Source organism: Hylobates moloch, unplaced genomic scaffold (genome assembly GCF_009828535.3).
Source record: "Hylobates moloch isolate HMO894 unplaced genomic scaffold, HMol_V3 SCAFFOLD_5, whole genome shotgun sequence".
In the NCBI taxonomy this organism is placed as follows: Eukaryota; Metazoa; Chordata; class Mammalia; order Primates; family Hylobatidae; genus Hylobates; species Hylobates moloch.
In genome coordinates, this window is record NW_026652280.1 from 64871474 (window position 1) to 64891865 (window position 20392).

General features: G+C 40.6%; 1 protein-coding gene across 11 annotated transcripts in view; it reads right to left on the reverse strand.

Annotated features, from left to right (window-relative positions):
• The window catches only part of L3MBTL4 (L3MBTL histone methyl-lysine binding protein 4), a 484756-nt gene that overhangs the window by 174226 nt on the left and 290138 nt on the right, over nt 1–20392 (reverse strand). For all 11 annotated transcript variants that reach the window (XM_058438625.1, XM_032152774.2, XM_058438624.1 and 8 more), the window contains one exon: nt 12379–12481. In XM_058438625.1, the coding sequence (XP_058294608.1) occupies nt 12379–12481 (103 nt within the window). The remainder of the gene's footprint in view (nt 1–12378; nt 12482–20392) is intronic.

Genomic DNA, 20392 nt, shown 5'->3' on the forward strand with positions numbered 1-20392 from the left:
CCTGCTGAGTAGCTAGGACTACAGGCACACATCACCACACCCCACTAATGTCATGTATTTTTTGTAGAGATGAGGTCTTACTATGTTGTCCAGGCTGGTCTCGAACTGCTGGGCTCAAGCAATCCTCCTGCCTTGGCCTCCCAAAGTGTTGGAATTACACATGTGAGCCACTGTGCCTGGCTTTCTTTTTAAGACAGTTATATAAGCTTTTCATAAAAAGCATACCTAAATAAAATGCCATGAAAGGCTAAAAATAATAGAACAGACAAATAATTTTTGAACATCCACATGCACACACATGAATTTTGTTTGGCACTATTAATACGAGATAACGAAGAAGTCACGGGAAAACATAGGACTAAGAGTCATTTCTAACTAACATAGAATCCAGAGCAAAGACACAACAGTCTTAAAATTTATGGACCAGATAATATGTGGACCAATCATTTATGGACCAAATATGTGATCAGTGTAACTCGGGAATTTTTAACAACATGGGAAACTATTTTATGTTTTATTGAAGGACAAATGACAAAAAAATCTGTATATTCTGCCTGATTCTACCCATGAAAAACTGTGTATGTATATATGTGGAAAAAAACAAAAAAGACACAGATTAAAGGCATATAACTTAGTACTTGGATTATGGGATTATGAGTGGTTTTTATTTATTTTTAAATGCTTCTTTATATTGCCTAAATTTTCAGTATTGACCACAGACTAATCTTGTAATAAAATGGTATCATTTTAAAATAACGTATAATTGCAATATTTCTAACTTTTTAAAGAGAATGAATTTTCTTTGTTTATATTTTACTCTGATTTTGGTTCTCAAGTTGACTTAAAATTACCAGATTTCATCATTTCAGCTTCTCCTTAATCAATGTACTGCTCTTCTCACACAGAAATAAACCAAAGCCATATCTGCTTTCCTCATAAGGATACAGTTCCTACAACCTTGGCAATTTATGTAATTTAGAATGTTGCATTTAATAAAATCCTTAGAATATATCAAATAATATAGTACCTTTGGAAATCAGTGCCATAGTTGCTACAAAAGTAAGCATTTCATGTGCAATTTTTTCTTAAAGAATTTAGAAAAAATCATTGAATTCTCACATAATTATTTCCCAGTTCAGTAAAATCAGACCTATACATTAACCTTGAAGAATTTTATAGTAATGGATAGAACTGATTTAAAGACCCATGACTGATCTTTTGTTACATTATCAATGCTTTTACTAAATTGGGTAATTAATCATGTCATTTTGAGAATTAAAAGGTTCTTTAAAATCAGATACTCTTTTTCCTTTTGCTTATTAAAGTAAAAATACATCTGCAAGTTTATTTTTAAATTTCCACCCAGTTCAATTTCACTGTGTGGTAACATGATGTCAAGGAAAATGGCAGACCAAGTGACAAAGGAATCAGATAAATGTAAGCACATTTTTTTTAGCTCATCAGCTATCGTTAGTGGTAGTATATTTTGTGTGTGGCCCAAGACAATGCTTCTTCTTCCAGAGTGGCCCAGGGAAGCCAAAAAAATTGGACACCCCAGTTCTACATGACGAACGTGTTATTGTGATGACTTAGAACAACTAGAGAGAATAAGAAATAAAACCATAAACTATTAGCTGAATTATTATTTGGTAGGTAAACGAAGTTTTAAGAATAAGTTAGAGAATACATAGCAGATTGGAAAATTGAATTCATCCTTTGTCCTTGTGAATAAATCCTTTCTCTCCCTACTAAAATAGCAATAAATGAATAAAAGACAAAGCACGATGCTGGCAGATGAGAGAAGTGAACACATTTTTGAAGATAGAAAACAGATAAGCTGAGAGCCAAGAGTCTGCAGATAGAGGATGCTATAAAAACACACCAGGAAAAGTTTGGAACCGTCTTCTTTTTTGGAAGTAACTTTCTTACTCAAAGGACAAGATCTCCTGACAGTGGCGGAGGGGAGGCTCCTCTGCAGTGTGCCTGGGCCCCGCCAGCCACCCCTCCCAGAAGTTCACCATTGATCGGCTCCCGCAGTGCACACAAAGCCTCACGCCAGCTTTTTTTGGTGCCTCACTCTAAAAAGTGAACAAAACAAAGACTACCAGAATTTGAGAAATGCCTTTAGTATAATGGGAAGAAGCCAACCAACCTAATCAAACAAGAATCAAAACAAAAATATTTGGGGAAAAAAAAGGGTCAATGCAGGGAGCAGAAAAAACAACTCCAAACATTATCAGAGAGGTAAGAAAAGCCACACAATCTATCCAACAAGAACAGGATACAATAAAAACAAATCAGAGAATAAGAATGTGTTCTCAGAAACCGAAAAAAAAACAACACACAGTATAATCAAAAACTTCGACTGAAGGATTAGAAGACGAACTTGAGGAGATATTTCATAAAAGAGAATAAAAGACAAGGAGTGAAAAATTCTGAGCATCAGTTGAGGAAAGCAAACAGAGCAAATAGAAAAGAGAGTATTATTGAGAAATAAAATGAGAACACCTCCCAGAAACAAAAGAGGTGAGTCTCCAGATTGAAACAATGAATGGACAAAAGGCCAATTTCAAGTCACCAGGGATAAATAAAAAAGCTCTAAAAATGCCCAGGGAGGTGCAGTTCTTGCAGAGGGGAGGGGAGTGACATGATGGAGTGTGGGAAGAGGAACAATCCCATGGGTGGATTTAAATCTGAACGAAAGCAGACTCCTCAACAACAAAACAGTAAACATAACATGGAATGATGCCTTCAATATTCTGAAGGAAAAGGACTTCCAACTGGAATTGCACCCATGGCTGAAGAGACACACAAGCTATTTTAGTTAGAAAAGTAACTCCCTCCCACAAACTCTATCCCAAACAGTCAGGAAATGAAGAACATAAATTGGTGAAAAAAACTCTCCAAGCCAGGAATAGAAGCTCCAAGGAAAGGGAGATAAAGGGGATTCCAAGATGGAGGAAAGACCTGGAAGGCAGCTGAGCAGCAGGTCTGGAGAGAAAGCAGTTCAGATGGAGGAAGGGCAGAGGGCTATGTTTGGGGTGAGAGGGGGATTAATGGACCCCGTGATGTGTCTGGCTGTAGCTGAGTCAAAAGCCAGATGGAGAAGTTTGTATTTTTAGGTCACATTGTGATACAACCAGAGGGTGTTCAGTCAAAGCCAACCCAACAGGCAGGAGGATGGCTGAAGAAATGTTTTCCTTGAATGGGAAGGCTACTTCCAAGGATAACAAGAGATACATGCCTAAGAGATCAGGGGGCCAAAGGGGTTCCCACAGCCCTCTAAAATTAAAAGGAAGGTCAATGATGCAAAATAAACGATTACATGTAAAGTCAGAGCAACTGAACAAGAATTCCAAGAGCTGCACCTCTAGTTCCTTCCAGGAGGGGTGTCTTAAGTCTCAGAATAATGCATGGGCCATCCAAAACAGTTTAACAGCTATACATGTACCTATTGTTTTATTGTTGTAGTATTATTATTTTGTTTCAAAATATCAATGCATGGATACTCTTAACAATTTACTGGAATTCTGTGTGTGTGTGTGTGTGTGTGTGTGTGTGTGTGTGTGTGTGTGTGTGTGTTCCAATTCACTCATTTCATCATTCAGTTTGATATTTCTTCCCTTTTGTAATCATTTTTAAAAATCTGTATAACTTCTTGAGTTGAAAGTTGAATTAGTTCACTTTCATTATTTCTTACTGAGTAAGGTATAGATTTCTCTCTGAACATATGTATTATGATATCCCAAAAGTTTATCTCTTCAGTGTTCTCATTATACTAAGTCTAGATTTTCTGAGATTCAGGTGTGGGTTCTCCTCTGATCCCATGATTGCTTAAGTGATAGTTATAAATGTTTTTGCATCTGTTCTAGGTGACTGGATTTTTTCTCAACAATTTCTTATTTCATATTGCATTTTGATCAAAGAATAGATCTGATGTTTTGTTTTGAGAATTTACCGAGTTGTGTGTGGCCTAACAGTAGAGTTTTGAAAAGTGCTTTTGGGCAGATTTATTCTGTTTTCAACTTGTATATCTTTAGTCACTCTTCCTGCTTTTCTTAAATCATGTTATTCAGATTCTGTATATTCTTATGTCTGTTTTGCCTGTTTACTCCATCACTCTCTGAAATGGGTGAATTAAAGTCTCCTTATATTATTTTATTTCTCCTTATATTTTCTGCCATTATACTTTCCAAAACATGATATTATACTCTTTAGTGAATAAAGACTATGTTTGTTTGAATCTCATCATAAAATTGAATCTTTTGTAGTGTAAAGAGCTCTCATTTACAGATGAAGAAATGAAGTTAGGAATAGTGGGGCAATTTGCCTCATACTACAGAATGAGCAGTCAGTCTGGATGTCCAATTCAGGTGAGTTCCAGGCCTTGAACCTGACTAGTGAGACTGACACCCCCCAGCCACCACACACACACATTCACTCACAAAGGGGAACAGATGTGAAAAGAAGAAAACATCTAAAATAATTTCCATCATTATTTTTGGGCTGGCAGAACAATTCCAGGTAAATCCTGAATAGAGGGTGAGTTGTCCTATAAGTTTCCACTAAGAGCACCCAAAAATGTCTTAGATTTATCCGATACCCGCCCCCCCAACTTCTGAGCAGCAAATGCTCCTCTTCTATTTGTATTGTTTCAGGTTTGACACTTCAGTCACGTATGCTGTGCCCTGTGTCCCACACAGGAGTTCTGGGGCAAGAGGCCTTCACATTGTAACAATATCTGGCTCTCAACGTAAATAATATAATTATTGGTTCTTCAATAAATTGCCTGTGCATATTTTATGACACAGAGGTAGATCAAGTCTTCTGGAGTCTGTGTTCTACTCATTTGGAAAAAAAAATTTCATATCTAATCCTGGACCTTGGCTCAAAAGTAAATTTATATCTTGTAGTCCCAATATTGTCATCTCTAAATATTCCTATGTTAACAAATACACCTACTTCACTTTATTCACTATGTAAATTCATGCAAATAAAATGTAAATTGTGTGATAATTGTGTGCCAAAAGTCCTATTTTCATACAGATAAGAACTGATGCAATTTATTTCAAATAATAATTTATCCATATTCTACATGAATTCCATACAAGTTTGAGTATTATTGCTAACCCCCTATTTTAATAAAAACTAAAATAAACTTGTCTGACATCCATCTAAAAAGGACACCCAGGGTCCACCTCATCTACTAAAGTGAGGTATTATTTTCAAATGTCCTTAGCAATATTTTGATGTCATCGTTCTCCTTCTCAGCTGTACAAAATAAGATGCTGACAACTTATTTTAAGAATACTGTTTACTTCCTTTCAAAACACCAAGGCTTCAATATCAGAATCAGAAATTCTGATTTGAAATGGTAAAAACAACATTCTACTTGCAAGCACTCCGCTGCCTGGGAGCATTTTCTAGAAAAGCAGCTGAAATTGCCACCTTCTTAAAGTGGAGCACTACATTTTCACGCTTTCCCCAGGGTTTGGAAGCAGAAGTCAACTAAGTTGTTTTATACCAGTCCTAGCCAAACCAGAGGGGCTTGGTCTTTTGTTTTGTTTTTTTCTTTTCTTCTTTTTCTTAAATATAAGAATATTTGCCTAAGAATCTTCTGGACTTGAGACTGCAAGAAGTGTCTTGTAAAATAATGCCTCTCTGGTAAAGGTACATATCTATGACAAGAGGAAAAAATCTTTTATTTTGGAATACACAAGTTTTACTCATTTAAATTCATTAGGAAACTCAAGCTAGAAATGATGATCATATTAATAGTACATCTAGGAATCTGGGAGAATACAGCAAAGATTTAAAAATTTTATCTCTTGCTCACCATCTCTGACATAAAAGAACAAAATATATAATGATAACCTCAGATGTTTTATGGAAAATTTCTAGCAGGCTTGCATGTGTGTGTGTGTGTGTAAAGTGCATGTATATAATATTCTCAAAAGATGCTATCCAAGGTTAGTACTGAAGAACAACACTTTTAATCTTTTAGAGCTATATAAAATTTAGACTATGATAACAGTAAAAATGTAAGAAAAATGCAGGGATTATGAATGGTATCAATTTTTTACAGTTAATTGCAAGAGAATTTTAGTAAATTCTTAAGTTGTACACATAGTTACATTTGTAAATTAACTGGGTAAAAAACAATGATTATATGATTGAAACAAGAGAGACATACCCAGCATTTCCTAGAGCCAACCTACATTACTCATGATCCACACTCTCCAATGACACCCTTTCAGCCAACAGTAACTCCATCAAGGATTTATCCTCATTCCTTGAATACAAGGAATTTTGAATTCCTTGTATTAAGACAAAATAGTGTTTAATATAATAAAATTTGTTTGCATTTCCTTTCACAGGTAAGTTAAAATGTATTTACCTGATGGTTTACATGCTTTATAACTCTCCTTTATAAAACGCAAGGTCAAGAAACATCCAGTTCTCTAATTTTTGTCTTCTCCATTCTAGATAGATGCTAGCTGCAGGTACTCATTGCTTTTCATTTTCATTTCTGAGACCCTGGAATCATGAAGCTTTTGGAGACCTTGCTCTTACTTGAGTGCTCTATAATAATGAAGTCTGGAACTGGAGAAGAGCTGATAGATTTCATCACCACAGCAGCCCTGCGCATGTGTGAGGCCTGGAGACAGGATCACCTCTCAGGCCTGCTGTCTCCCTAAAAATGCCCCATTCTTCTCACTATCACACCTGCAGTATTTCATTTTTTTCTCTAAGCTTCATGTAATGCTTTTCTTTAAACCCTTCTTTATTTTTATATTCTTCTCTTTCATTCAGAAATTCTGAGGCCAACCTTTAAAGGCTACTTAGTAGATAAACTTAAGTCAAATATTCTCTTGATAATTAGATAATACAAAGAAGAACATCACTTAGACCCCATTTACATTATGTCAGATGAGAGAAAGTTCAGAGAAGCTGCTGGAACAAAGTGCAGCATGCTCATTGTGTCTGTGTCCACAGCCTTCTCAGAATCCAGTAGGGAGAGGTCAGTCAGAAACACACACGCCCGGCACAGGAGGCAAGCCGGCTTTGCTGAAGTGGAAGGAGAGGCTTGTGTGAGATGCTCCCGCTACCTTCAAGAGCAGTCCGAGAATGGTCAGTGTTATTTTAGCACCAGCTCCACAGGAGGGGTATCACCAGAGAGCTCTGAGGGACAGACAAATTGCAATACCATGGTGTGACGAACTTTGAGGATAAAGATTGAAGTTCTGAAGGAGGCATTAAGATGGCCAGTCACTTCACAGAAGTACCTGTCGCTCAAAATACTACAATGAGGGGGCACAGTGTGCCAGGCTCTCTGGGCTGTCTGACAGAACTCTCAGGGATGATGGAACTGTTCCATATCTTTGCTGTCCAATACAGTAGCCACCAGTCACAAGGGCTGCTGAGCATGTGAAATATGGCCAAGCGTGTGTGAGGAACACAGAGGCAGGTGACTAACGAGTACCGTAGTGGGTGTTACAGCCGTAGATCTCACACACACACACACACACACACATACACACACACTCCCCCCACACACAAACAGAAGGCCTGAGGAAGATGATCTCCATAGCTATATACTCCTAGGAAGTGGCCCCATCAACTCCAGCAGAGTCCTCGCTAATACAGGGCACCCTCCTAATCATGGGCTTCTCCCCTCCTCTCCCCTTCCCTCCCTCATCTTTCCTTTTTCCTGGTTTCCTCCTCCCCTCACAGAGCACTAATGTTACAGTAGGTACAAGACATTGAACAGATTGTGAAAAAAAAATGTAGGTAGCTAGGCAGACATGAGCAGGACAGGAAAGGCCCCATACCCCAGGAATGTCAAGCAACCATCAGGTGATGGTCAGGTGGTTGTTAAACTGTCTCTCTAAAATAATAATTGGTCACAGCTGGTGCCAGGGAACGGCAGCCTCCCAGTAGATAGGAAACACCTGAAACTGGTATCAGCGGCTTCCTGATAAGATCTCAGGAGTTGGGTGAGTGGACCCAAGCCTGTTCACTAAGAGGCAAAATGGCGGAGTTTAACTGGTACACGACCTTCTTCTAGGAACATTCAACTGGTAAAGGAAAAATGCCTCAAATGAGCATGTACACAACTTCAGTAAACACACTGTGCATATGGCCTGTATTAGTCCACTTTCATGCTGCTGATAAAGACATACTCTAGACTGGGAAGGAAAAAGAGGTTTAGTTGGACTTGAAGTTCTACACGGCTGGGGAGGCCTCATACTCATGGCAGAGAGTGAAAGGCACTTCTTACATGGTGGGAGCAAGAGAAAATGAGGAAGAAGCAAAAGCAGAAACCCCTGATAAACCCATCAGATATCGTGAGACTTGTTCACAATCACAAGAATAGCATGGGAAAGACCTGCCCCCATGATTCAATTACTTCCCCCTGGGTCCTTCCCACAACACTCGGGAATTCTGAGGGATACAATTCAAGCTGAGATTTCAGAGGGGACACAGCCAAACCATATCATTCCACCCCTGGCCCCTCCAAATCTCAGGTCCTCACATTTCAAAACCAATCTTGCCTCCCCAACAGTTCCCCAAAGTCTTAAGTCATTTCAGCATTAACCCAAAAGTCTACAGTCCAAAGTCTCATCTGAGACATAGCAAGTCCCTTCTGCCTATGAGCCTGTAAAATCAAAAGCAAGCTAGTTACTTCCTAGGTACAATGGGGATACAGGTACTGGGTAAATACAGCTGTTCCAAATGGGAGAAATTGGCCAAAACAAAGGGGTTACAGGGCCCATACAAGTCTGAAACCCAGCAGGGAAGTCAAATTTTAAAGCTCTCAAATGATCTCCTTTGACTCCAGGTCTCACATCCAAGCCATGCTGATGCAACAGGTGGGTTCCTATGGTCTTGGGCAGCTCCACCCCGGTGGCTTTGCAGGGTATAGCCTCCCTCCTGGCTGCTTTCATGGGCTGGTGTCGAGTGCCTGCAGCTTTTCCAGGTGCATGGTACAAGCTGTCAGTGGATCTACCATTCTGGGGTCTGGAGGACAGAGGCCCTCTTCTCACAGCTCCACTAGGCAGTGCCCCAGTGAAGACTCTGTGTGGGGGCTCTGACCCCACATTTCCCTTCCACACTGCCCTAGCAGAGGTTCTCCATGAGATCCCCACCCCCGCAGCAAACTTTTGCCTGGGCATCCAGGCATTTCCATACATCTTCTTAAATTTAGGCGGAGGTTCCCAAACCTCAATCTTGACTTCCATGCACCCACAGGCTCAACACCATGTGGAAGCTGCCAAGGCTTGGGGCTCCCACCCTCCGAAGCCATAGCCCAAGCTTTATGTTGGCCCCTTTCAGCCACAGCTGGAGCAGCTGGGACACAGGGTACCAAGAATCTAGGCTGCACACAGCTCAGGGACCCTGGGCCCAACCCACAAAACCACTTTTTCCTCCTGGGCCTCTAGGCCTATGATGGGAGAGGGTGCCCTAAAGGTCTCTGACATGGCCTGGAGACATTTTCCCCATGGTCTTGGGGATTATCATTAGGCTCCTTGCTACTTATGCAAATTTCTGCAGCCAGCTTGAATTTCTCCTCAAAAAATGGGTTTTTCTTTTCTACTGCATCATTAGGCTGCAAATTTTCTGAACTTTTATGCTCTGTTTTCTTTTTAAAATGGAATGTTTTTAACAGCACCCAAGTCAACTTTTGAATGCTTTGCTACTTAGAAATTTCTTCCACCAGATACCCTAGATCATCTTTCTCAAGTTCAAAGTTCCACAGATCTCTAGGGCAGGGGCAAAATGCTACCAGTCTCTTTGCTAAAACACAACAAGAGTCACCTTTGCTCCAGTTCCCAACAAGTTCCTCATCTCCATCTGAGACTGCCTCAGCCTTATTGTTCACATCACTATCAGCATTTTTGTCAAAGCCATTCGACAAGTCTCTGGGAGGTTCCAAACTTTACCACATTTTCCTGTCTTCTTCTGAGCCCTCCAAACTGTTCCAACCTCTGCCCTTTACACAGTTCCAAAGTTATTTCCACATTTGCTTGTACCTTTTCAGCAGTGCCCCACTCTAATGGTACCAATTGTACTGTATTATTCTGTTTTCACACTGCTGATAAAGACATGCAGGGGACTGGGAAGGAAAAAGAGGTTTAATTGGACTTACAGTTCCACATGGCTGGGGAAGCCTCAGAATCATGGCGGGAGGTGAAACGCCCATCTTACATGGTGGCAGCAAGGGAAAACGAGGAAGAAGCAAAAGTGGACACCCCTGATAAACCCATCAGATCTCGTGAGACTTATTCACTATCACAAGAATAGCACGGGAAATACTGGGCCCCATGATTCAATTACCTCCCCCTGGGTCCCTCCCACAACATGTGGGAATTCTGAGAGATACAATTCAAGTTGAGATTTGAGTGAGGATACAGCCAAACCACATCATGGCCCCTCCCAAGTGCTGGCAGGTCACTGCACATGTGGACAGTCCACTCCAAGGAAGAATCAGGGTGACTCAGGGGAATAGGGTCTGGAGGCAGGGAACCTAAGGCCAATTCATTCTGACTTCCTAGAACTAAACGAAAAGAAAACCCCCAACTTGCCACACTCTAGTAACAAAAGGACCAGAGGCTACTCCCTTTGCACCCCCCACCCCCTGCTTTTCTGCATGAAAGATGGAAAATTGAAAGTATCTCTGATTGGTTGTAGACAGCAACCAGTTGTGGACAGCAACCAATCAGATGTTTGCATAGGAGTGTAACTTTGCAACTTCAATTCAGCCTCTGATTGGTTGCTTTCCACAACCAATCAGACTGATTGTGGCCCACTACTTCATCTATGTAGAGTGTACACCAAGTAACCAACGGGAAACCTTTAGAGGGTATTTAACCCCCCTAAAAATTCTGTAATGGGGATCTTGAGCCCCTGTGCTTGGGCGTGCTCCTACTCTATAGAGTGCACTTTCATTTTCAATAAATCTCTGCTTTCATTGCTTCATTCTTTCCTTGCTTTGTTTGTGTGTTTTGTCCATTTCTTTGTGCCAGACCCCAAGAACCTGGACACCCTCCACCAGTAACAAGGGCAGAAGAAATGTAGCCCCTGGAATTATGCCAATGTATAAAACCCCCAAGGCAAGGCCTAAATGGCTCACTTGACTTTCTCAAGTTGCCCTCCTGGCCCTCTTCCAAGTGCACTTTACTTCCTTTTGCTCCTGCTCTAAAACTTTTTAATAACATTTCACTCTTGCTCAAAAACTTGCTTTGGTCTCTCACTCTGCCTTATGCCCCTGGGACAAATTCTTTCCTCTGAGGAGGCAAGAATTGGGTTGCTGCAGACCCGTACAGACTTGACACTGCTAGCATTAAGACGTCTCCTCCCGGTCCAGCTCCACATTCACAATCTGAGTCCCACAGATTTTCACAAGTCACCAAGCAGTCTTCATGTCTTTCTTTTTTTATGAATACTATATTTTTTTCTTTTAAGTGTTAATAGATTTACACATATCATATTTATATTCATGTATGTGATTTGGGAGTGCTTATAACTATTATAGTGGCATTTCCTTTTATTCAGTTAAAAATGTTTTAGGCACTAGTTTCCAGGATTGCCTGATAAAGCATGGATTTCCTGTATTACGCTTAGATCCTTTATTCAAACAAATTTTTTCTTGCTTCATGTATTATACGACTTATTCTTTTCTCTTTACAATAAACTTTTCTATGATGTTTGTTTATATATTTGTGTATTTGAACAAATTGGATATTAATTCTTTTAGTCTTAATTTATATATTGTTTCTAGATCACCAATATAAATAATTTATCTATACATTATTTACGAATTGATGAGGATAGACAAAGAAGCAAAGGCTTACATATTTACTTGTATTATTTTTCTTTAAAAGCAACATCTGTTCATATGGATACGGTCAAATAATTAAAACATGGGCATATTCTGCAACATAACTTCACACTAGTTTTCTATTCTTTTATAGAATTAACTCCAAATGAATAAGAAAGATAAAAAGAAATAGAGGCAAGAAATAGAAAATGAGTAGAAAAGGCAAGAGGCTCTGGAATTTCTCTAGAAGAAAGCAAATCTCAGGACAGGGTGGTGGGTGTGTATGACAGTGTGCATTTGGTAGGAAAATTGCTAGAAAACAGAGATTCTGGGACATAAAGTGGGTCTGGGAAATGCCTCATAATTCCAAGAAGGTTCTAGAAGGGCAGAGTTGGCAGGCAGAGGAAAATGTCAAGGAAAGGCCTCCGCAACACAGAGGTGGGAGTGTCACAGGGGCAGCTGACTCCATGAGACTCATTTATGATGCTCCATGTAGCTGTTAATCTGCAGAATGTTTCCATTCATCCAGGAAATAACTTAAATAAGAAAAATGTTACCTGTGATGTCCCGAATAACGTGGACCACGGATATGGCCTATTCCTCGGCACCCGGGAGTAGGACAGACAGCTTGACCTGGAAGGATCTTCAGGTCATTCGTTCCTTCAGGAAGTAAAAGAACATGCCTTGAAAACACCCTCATTAAAGAAGACTGCAAATCTGAAATATGTAAATGATGCTAATTAAGACTTTACAAATTAAAAACAAACCATCACTAAAAACCACTTACAGGTGACTTACAATGTATTATTAATATTAAATTATTTAGCAGAAAATACCAGTGCTGTGATAAATAACACCAACAGCACAACCCGTATCAGAGAGAGAGGAAAATGAATAGATGAATAGGCATCGAATAATTTTTTTTATTTTTGAGACTAAGTCTTGCTCTGTCGCCCAGGCTAGAATGCAGTGGCGCATCTCGGCTCACTGCAACCTCTGCCTCCTGGGTTCAAGCAATTCTCCTGCCTCAGCCTCCTGAGTAGCTGGTACAGGTGCGCACCACCACACCCAGCTAATTTTTGTATTTTTAGTAGAGACAGGGTTTCACCACGTTGGCCAGGCTGGTCTCGAACTCCTGACCTCAGGCAATCTGCCCACCTCAGCCTCCCAAAGTACTGGGATTACAGGCGTGAGAAATTTTTAAAAATAGATATGAGAACATTCACTTATTTCTTTCAGAGATTAATAATGGCAAAGGCAATACAGCCATGAGCTGAGAATGCGAGTACGTAAGGTCTGCTTTCTGGTCCTCAGTGAAGCCTCCACTCAACCACAGCAAGGATCTTAGAATACTGGACAGAAACCAGGCTAGCAAACGGGGTGTGCTGAAGATGGCAAACAAGGCCCTACAGCACACTTGCTCAAGTGGCTGTCAAAGCTAGGCAAAGAAAGAACTGACATTATGCTACTCTATACTACTGCTCTACTGTACCATATGCTATGCAGTACTATATGCTACACTGTACTGTATGCTATATCATACACTATACTGTACCATACACTACACCATACTATATACTACACTGTACTATATACTATGCTATATACTACACTGTACTATAAGCTACAGTGTACTATATACTATACTCTATGCTACACCATACTATATGCTACACTGTGCTATATTGTACTATATACTGTACTGTACTGCATTGCACTGCACTGTACTCTAACCATGCCAAGCATTCTGTCAAGCCCAAGAGGCAGCCTACATCTCAGCATTATCAGTAGCAAAACCTCCATGCCCTGTTCTGTGATCTTCCTCAGTATTCTCCGCCCCCTAAACACACATGCACACACACAAATATACACAGGTGCACACACACACATGCACACTCACACATATCAGTTCCTGGAACGTCCCATCCCATACCTCCTGCTGTTCTGGGCCTTACTTCCCTGACAATCCCACACTTTCCTTCTCCCCTCCCAGCTCTCAGACTTCCATTTCCTGTTCAACAAATTCCCTACTTCCTCCTCCTCATCTCAATATTCCCCACTTCCCCGCCCTGGTTTCATGCGGCTGAAGACATGGCTTCCCACAGCCCTCCGCAGGGGTCACATGCCTCCAGAGAGGCAGGGAAGTCAGGGCCCATCTTCCTCTCTGTGTCTCCTCAGGGCCACACCTCTGTGGCTCCGCTTCTGAGTCTGATGCCCTGGGCTTCCACCATCTGCCCACTGTTTCCACATCGCTCAGGGAAGACTTTGGCACTGGCTCTCCATGTTCTGCTCTGTCCCAACTCCGGCAATTGCTCAGGCACACTCAGGCCCCATGTGCTCATCCTGCCACTCTGCCACCCCAGCACATCAGTCACTTCCTCGAGCCAGTGGCCCCCAACCCATCTGGGCCACACAAACAAAACCCTCTGGGTCTTGTCATCACCCAAAATGGCTTTGCTTCTAAAACCCCACCTGACCACAAAATCATATCCTCCCATACTGCATGATCAGGTGCCCAACTGCTGCTGATGTTTTCAACGTCAATGGAGGTTCCAGGCCACTTCTTCTCTTCCTCAGTCCCTTCTGAGGGGCCATAACCCACTTCCCTTGTCTAACTTAGATTCTATCAACTGTTATTTGACCCTCTGTTGCAAGGAACTTAAACTCTTTTGCTCTCTGACTTTTTAATCACGTCTGGCTGTGGCGCAGAGGTGGGAAAGAGCCAACCATGGATCGTCCGAAACAACCTGCTGCTCTATGTTTTGCATAACTAAGTTCTCCTGGGAAAAAAATGCACATCGTGCAGACGAGGTGTTATCAAAACACCAGTCTCCCACACTGCCACTGGCCTGCATCCTCAGCCCTGCTAACTGAGGACCAGGAGCCCGTGGACAGAGCAGAGCACCTGCTCACCGCCTGCCCAGCACTTCCCCTCCTTCCTTTCCACTGCAGTGTGGGGCGCACTTTCCCCTCTCCAAAGCAAATCCCTCACCATCTGTGCTTGATCTCATCACCTCCCATTCTCGAGGATCTGTAAGCTATGAGGTATTTTAATCACTCCTTGACTATTGACCAACATTTAAACATACTCCAGATTCCCCATCATAAAAACAAAGACAAAAGAGAAAACAAAAGCTTACAACTCTACTTGGATCCCACATCCCCCCTTAGCTGCTGTTCCCTGCTTCTTGTTCAGAGAAAACCTCTCAAAGTAATTATCTCCTTCTCCTCAGGGCTCCTTTCCTGAGGCACATTTGTTTTAATATCACCACACACTGGGACCTAGACTCAGTCAGTATTTTCATGAAATCTAATTACACTGTAAGGCAAATTTATGGTTTATATATAAGCTTCCTTTCTAGACTATGAGTGCCTCTGAAAGGAAGAACTATGGAATACTCACCTATTCCACAAGCACTTACTGAGCACTAACTATGTGCTCAGTAAGTGCTTGAGGAATAAGTATTTACTGAAACTACATACTGTACTATATGCTACAGGATATAGTTCAATATATAGTTCGCAGTCTCCTTCTGGAATTGCTGTTATCCACTGGCTTTGGCAACATCACACTCCGACAGTTTTCCTTCTGCATATGAGGATTCTTTTGTAATCTCCTTTGCCAGCATTTCCTCCTCTAGTCAACCTGAAATGTCAGGCAACATCCTCAAGGTTTGCTCCTGGGCCATTCATTTCTACGGCTTCATTTACCAACTGCATGCTACAGATGCTCACAGTCCACAGCCCAGGCATTCTTGAAGTTCCAGACCAATGTATCCACCTTTCCACTTGATGTCTCTGTAGTTATTTCTTAAAGTCATTTCAAAGTCAACATGTTCACACTGAACCTATCATCTTGTCCCCCTAGCCTTCTTTTCCCGTAGAGCAGCTCATCTCTGTGACTGCGTTACCCTCCATCCAGGAGCCTGGATCCTTGACATCATTTCTCCCCAGACCCTTCATTTTTTTAATTTTTTTTTTTTTATTATTATACTTTAGGTCTTAGGGTACATGTGCACAATGTGCAGGTTTGTTACATATGTATCCATGTGCCGTGTTGTTTTGCTGCACCCATTAACTCATCATTTAGCATTAGGTGTATCTCCTAATGCTGTCCCTCCCCTCTCCCCGCAACCTGCAACAGTCCCCGGAGTGTGATGTTCCCCTTCCTGTGTCCAGGAGTTCTCATTGTTCAATTCCCACCTATGAGTGAGAACATGCGGTGATTGGTTTTTTGTCCTTGCGATAGTTTACTGAGAATGATGTTTTCCAGTTTCATCCATGTCCCTACAAAGGACATGAACTCATAATTTTTATGGCTGCATAGTATTCCATGGTGTATATGTGCCACATTTTCTTAATCCAGTCTATCGTTGTTGGACATTTGGGTTGGTTCCAACTCTTTACTATTGTGAATAGTGCCGCAACAAACATACGTGTGCATGTGTCTTTATAGCAGCATGATTTATAGTCCTTTGGGTATATACCCAGTAATGGGATGGCTGGGTCAAATGGTATTTCTAGTTCTAGATCCCTGAGGAATCGCCACACTGATTTCAACAATGGTTGAACTAGTTTACAGTCCCACCAATGGTGTAAAAGTGTTCTTATTTCTCCACATCCTCTCCAGCACCTGTTGTTTCCTGACTTTTTAATGATGGCCATTCTAACTGGTGTGAGATGGTATCTCATTGTGGTTTTGATTTGCATTTCTCTGATGGCCAGTGATGATGAGCATTTTTTCATGTGTTTTTTGGCTGCATAAATGTCTTCTTTTGAGAAGTGTCTGTTCATGTCCTTTGCCCACTTTTTGATGGGGTTGTTTGTTTTTTTTCTTGTAAATTTGTTTGAGTTCATTGTAGATTCTGGATATTAGCCCTTTGTCAGATGAGTAGGTTGCAAAAATTTTCTCCCATTCTGTAGGTTGCCTGTTCACTCTGATGGTAGTTTCTTTTGCTGTGCAGAAGCTCTTTAGTTTAATGAGAACCCATTTGTCAATGTTGGCTTTTGTTGCCATTGCTTTTGGTGTTTTAGACATGAAGTCCTTGCCCACGCCTATGGCCTGAATGGTATTGCCTAGGTTTTCTTGTAGGATTTTAATGGTTTTAGGTCTAACATTTAAGTCTTTAATCCATCTTGAATTAATTTTTGTATAGGTGTAAGGAAGGGATCCAGTTTCAGCTTTCTACATATGGCTAGCCAGTTTTCCCAGCACCATTTATTAAATAGGGAATCCTTTCCCCATTGCTTGTTTTTGTCAGGTTTGTCAAGGATCAGATAGTTGTAGATATGCGGCATCATTTCTGAGGGCTCTGTTCTGTTCCATTGATCTATGTCTCTGTTGTGGTACCAGTACCATGCTGTTTTGGTTACTGTAGCCTTGTAGTATAGTTTGAAGTCAGGTAGCGTGATGCCTCCAGCTTTGTTCTTTTGGCTTAGGATTGACTTGGCGATGCGGGCTCTTTTTTGGTTCCATATGAACTTTAAAGCAGTTTTTACCAATTCTGTGAAGAAAGTCACTGGTAGCTTGATGGGGATGGCATTGAATCTATAAATTACCTTGGGCAGTATGGCCATTTTCATGATATTGATTCTTCCAACCCATGAGCATGGAATGTTCTTCCATTAGTTTGTATCCTCTTTTATTTCATTGAGCAGTGGTTTGTAGTTCTCCTTGAAGAGGTCCTTCACATCCCTTGTAAGTTGGATTCCTAGGTATTTTATTCTCTTTGAAGCAATAGTGAATGGGAGTTCACTCATGATTTGGCTCTCTGTCTGTGATTGGTGTACAAGAATGCTTGTGATTTTTGTACATTGATTTTGTATCCTGAGACTTTGCTGAAGTTGCTAATCAGCTTAAGGAGATTTTGGGCTGAGACAATGGGGTTTTCTAGATATACAATCATGTCATCTGCAAACAGGGACAATTTGACTTCCTCTTTTCCTAATTGAATACCCTTTATTTCCTTCTCCTGCCTGATTGCTCTGGGCAGAACTTCCAGCACTATGTTGAACAGGAGTGGTGAGAGAGGGCATCCCTGTCTTGTGCCAGTTTTCAAAGGGAATGCTTCCAGTTTTTGCCCATTCAGTATGATACTGGCTGTGGATTTGTCATAGACAGCTCTTTTTATTTTGAGATACGTCCCATCAATACCTAATTTATTGAGAGTTTTTAGCATGAAGGGTTGTTGAATTTTGTCACAGGCCTTTTCTGCATCTATTGAGATAATCATGTTGTTTTTGTCTTTGGTTCTGTTTATATGCTGGATTACATTTATTGATTTGCGTATGTTGAACCAGCCTTGCATCCCAGGGATGAAGCCCACTTCATCATGGTGTATAAGCTTTTTGATGTGCTGCTGGATTTGGTTTGCCAGTATTTTATTGAGGATTTTTGCATCAATGTTCATCAAGGATATTGGTCTGAAATTCTCTTTTTCGGTTATGTCTCTGCCAGGCTTTGGTATCAGGACGATGCTGGCCTCATAAAATGTGTTAGGGAGGATTCCCTCTTTTTCTATCAATTGGAATAGTTTCAGAAGGAATGGTACCAGTTCCTCCTTGTACCTCTGGTAGAATTCGGCTGTGAATCCATCAGGTCCTGGACTCTTTTTGGTTGGTAAGCTATTGATTATTGCCACAATTTCAGAACCTGTTATTGGTCTATTCAGAGATTCAACTTCTTCCTGGTTTAGTCTTGGGAGGGTGTATTTGTTGAGGAATTTATCCATTTCTTCTAGATTTTCTAGTTGATTTGCATAGAGGTGTTTGTAGTATTCTCTGATGGTAGATTGTATTTCTGTGGGATTGGTGGTGATATCCCCTTTTTCATTTTTTATTGCATCTATTTGATTCTTCTCTCTTTTCTTCTTTATTAGTCTGTCTCTCAGACCACTGTGCAATCAAACTAGAACTCAGGATTAAGAAACTCACTCAAAACCGCTCAACTACATGGAAACTGAACAACCTGCTCCTGAATGACTATTGGGTACATAATGAAATGAAGGCAGAAATAAAGATGTTCTTTGAAATCAACGAGAACAAAGACACAACATACCAGAATCTCTGGGGCACATTGAAAGCAGTGTGTAGAGGGAAATTTATAGCACTAAATGCCCACAAGAGAAAGCAGGAAAGATCCAAAATTGACACCCCAACATCACAATTAAAAGAACTAGAAAAGCAAGAGCAAACACATTCAAAAGCTAGCAGAAGGCTAGAAATAACTAAAATCAGAGCAGAACTGAAGGAAGTAGAGACACAAAAAACTCTTCAAAAAATTAATGAATCCAGGAGCTGGTTTTTTGAAAAGATCAACAAAATTGATAGACCGCTAGCCATCTTCCATCTTGAAGAATTGCAATAGCCATTCTTCACTCTTCCTAATCTATTTTCCATCTTGCAACCAGAGCGATCTTTTCAAATCACAGATAGAATGATATCACTTCTCTCCTAGCACATTTTAATGGCTTCTCATTGCTGTTAGGATGAAACCTCAAATTTTTAACCTGGCCTACCTGATTTATGATTGGACTTGATTTTTCTCCTCATTCAGGATTCTGCATCCATGCTGGCCTTCTCCTATTCCTTGAACCTGCCAGGTTCTTTCATACATCAGAGCATTTGCGTGCTAGCAAGAACATTCCGCTGTGTCCCCTTGGATAACTTCTTATTATCTTTCACATCTTGGCTTAAATTTCACTTCCTCATGCTAACTTCCAAGAGGAGGTTACGTCCCCATTTTATATAGCACCTACCTCAATTACAACGTAAATAATTATTTGTTTAATGTCTATCTCTCTTATTAGACTATAAGCTACAGGCATGAGTCTAGTTCACCATTTTGTCACCAGTATCTAGCCCAACACATAATTAGTGCTCACTGTTTGTGGAATAGGTGAGTGTTCCACAGTTCTTCCTTTGAGAGACACTCATAGTCCAGAAAAGCAGCTTATATATAAACAGCAAATTTGCATTATAGTGAAATTAGGTTGCATGGAAATACTGAGTTTAGGTCCCAACGTGTCATTATATTAAAACAAATATTTAAGCCTCAAATATATTTTCATTACATTTACTGAAAGTATGTCTTAAGCACATCTTATGTTCTTATGACTTTGTGAAACACATTGAGGCATAAATAGAGAAAAATAGAGCTACCCTATTCAAAGCTAGCATTTGGAAACAGCTTTAAAAAAAAAAAAAAAAACAACTTTTAAACAAATCAGAGAAAGTGATGTTTGAAAACTGTAGAACAGGATAGGCATGGTGGCCCACACATGTAATCCCAGAACTTTGGGAGTTTGAGGTGGGAGGATCGCTTGAGGTCAGGAATTTGAAACCTGCCTGGGTAACATAGACCTTATTTCTACAAAAAAATAATTTTAAAAGTTATTTGGGCATGGTGGCATGCACCTATAGTCCTAGCTACTCTGAAGGCTAAAACGGGAGGATCTCTTGAGCCCAGGACTTCAACCAGTCTGGGAGACAGTGAGACTGTATCTCAAAAAAAAAAATTGTAAACAAATCCTTCATTAAGAAATATGCTTGTGTCATTCAGTGAATAAAAGG